General features: G+C 41.2%; 1 protein-coding gene across 1 annotated transcript in view; it reads left to right on the top strand.

Annotated features, from left to right (window-relative positions):
• The first annotated feature begins 696 nt into the window (after positions 1 to 696).
• LOC117941633 overlaps positions 697 to 2,436 on the top strand; it is a 12,163-nt gene continuing 10,423 nt past the window's right edge. Inside the window, exons 1-2 of the mRNA XM_034866600.1 lie at positions 697 to 912; positions 1,295 to 1,501. Coding sequence (XP_034722491.1) covers positions 1,423 to 1,501 — 79 coding nt within the window. The 5' untranslated portion in view covers positions 697 to 912; positions 1,295 to 1,422. The remainder of the gene's footprint in view (positions 913 to 1,294; positions 1,502 to 2,436) is intronic.

Genomic DNA, 2,436 nt, shown 5'->3' with positions numbered 1-2,436 from the left:
TGATGTGAAACTACCTGACCTGAAGTGTATTTAATTACAAATACATTCCATGAGGGTTTCTACACTTGAACTGAGCTCAGTCAGCAGGTTTTTGTGCACACCGATAAGTCTACTATTATTCTGAATATGACAATATTCAGAATTTGATACAGGTCTTGTAAACCTCATATTACGGTTGGATATTCAGAAAAAGATCTTTTTCCAAACATAATATTTTCCAATTAAGATGTGGGATATTCTGGTATTATTCAGGTTTTAAAAACATGTATACAGCACATTCAGAATATGTGTCTCAATCTGTGTTTTCCCCACTGGCTCATGCTCAGCTCTGTGCGTTGCTCTGGTTTCTGTACACAAACCAACCAGCCAACTGTTGGCAAGTTTGGAGACCCTCTAATTAAGACAAACACAACTACTTTTAAATTAAATCAACTACTTTTATTATCAAAGAATTGGATGTCAACAGGTTTTTGGATATGCCCAAACATTGCTACGCCGACCTTTTCAAGTAGCTGATTGAAGGATTGAAAGAGGGACGCTGAGTTTTGCACGGCTACATGTAAACGGGAATATTAGTGGAATACTCCCTTTCATTAGCCATGTAAACAGCTTAGTTGCAATATTGTCTTTTTCTGAATTAGGGCAAACACAGACTATTATTTGCATGTAAACATACTGAGTAAATCTGCGTTAATGTATGGGAAAATAACTTTTCTGATGCATTTTCTTACCCACAGCCAGCTCCAGAGGCTGCCAGTGAAGTGTTAGTTTCAGAGAACATCGGTCAGACACGCCTGAAATTACTTGCGTCCCTGCTTAGAGCGATAGAGGAGTCTAACGGAGGAACTTTATCACACCTAGAAGACCCTCGGAAGAGAGATGACTCCTCTCCGCAACCGCCATCTAACAGCGGTGAGACAGGCAACTGACATGTCAGATTGAACGTAGTGTTTTTGTCACAAAATTTCTATTTAACTTAAGAATGGAAAACATTTTCCACTTCATTTATTTACCATTTGATTTTTGTGATCTTGCCAAAAAAGTGCCATGTTGTCCCTTGCTGTTTTATTCAGTACTGGTTGTTAAAATTAATTGAATGGATTTACACATTTCCAATTAAACTAACTTATAAAACATTGTTTTTATACTAGTAGCATTTAAATAGAAAACTGTACTTCTGAAATATTGATTGTGTTCCACTTACATTACAAATTAAATGGCATGCACTTAATGGAACCGTAAAACACAGCAGTATCCTTAAAATTGTAGAGTTGATGTTTATTTTTACATTTAGATCTCATATCTCGGAGCAAAGTTCCTGCTGGAGCTGCCCCGGTATCAGTCCTCCCCTCAGGACTCCTCCCTCCTCCTCCTCCTCCTCGAGCAGCAAAGCCCCCGGTGACCCGCGTCAGGCTGGGCATCATGGACGTGATGACTGAACAACATGAGCTCAGTGCCATTCAAGAGGTGGAGACACCAGCCGACACCAGCCAGGTCACAGGTCAGATCAGCGCCAGGAAACGCACAAATATCCCAGATCTTCCACTAGGTACGTCGGTGCTGCGTTCTAGTTTTCTCCGTCCTCCGCCACGCGCCATACCACACTAGGAGCGCTTTAGAAGTGGAGCATCTTGCACGCCCAACTCGCAGATTATAGGCTTTATATATATCAAACTACAAGTAAACATACTTTACAGAACAGTTACATGTTTATAAGCCTAGTATCTACCTTCCTGTTGCGGTTGTAAGCAGTCCGAAAGAGTGCTGCCGCGAGGGACTAAACACTGAGAAATGTGCACACCTGTGACGCGCTCTTGATCGTATTGCAAATAATTTTATTGTTCTTCTTCTTCCATATGTACAATACACTGAACAGTGCTGTTACCATATGTAATTGTTAACGGTTGATTAGAAATCATTGCATTATACTGCGTGCTGCGGTCAACAAGTGTTCGCTCCCAGCTTCACCCCCCCCTCTCCGTCAAAGCCCAAAGAACCCAAGTGCACAGGTGAAACAAAAAAATATATCACTTCCGCTCAAACCGTCATGAAAACGCCCACCACCTACAATATTAACGCTTAACAAAATAATAAATGAGACCATAAACAACATAATGTGGCTCCTACACTTCCATTTCAAGTAATTACACTCCATGCCTTCTAATTTCTGGCTTTGTCTTTTATACAAAAGATTGGAAATATATGTGAAATGGAATGTTTTTCCACCTCCAAGATTAATCTCTCGTCGTCCATGGTGTTGTAGAGGAGACCTATACGATATTTTGGGGGTGTCTTTTAGTAAATACACTCGCTGTTTCGTTTCTTACCTGTTTGTTCGGACAGCCTGCTGCTCACGTGAAAATAGAGCTTCTGCATATCTTTTGCGGAGTGGAGAGAGGCTAAACCCACGGTTCTGGGACCCTCCGTGGCACGGCT

The sequence above is a fragment of the Etheostoma cragini genome, chromosome 3 (genome assembly GCF_013103735.1).
Source record: "Etheostoma cragini isolate CJK2018 chromosome 3, CSU_Ecrag_1.0, whole genome shotgun sequence".
In the NCBI taxonomy this organism is placed as follows: Eukaryota; Metazoa; Chordata; class Actinopteri; order Perciformes; family Percidae; genus Etheostoma; species Etheostoma cragini.
This window is presented reverse-complemented; position numbering and strand designations above follow the sequence as displayed.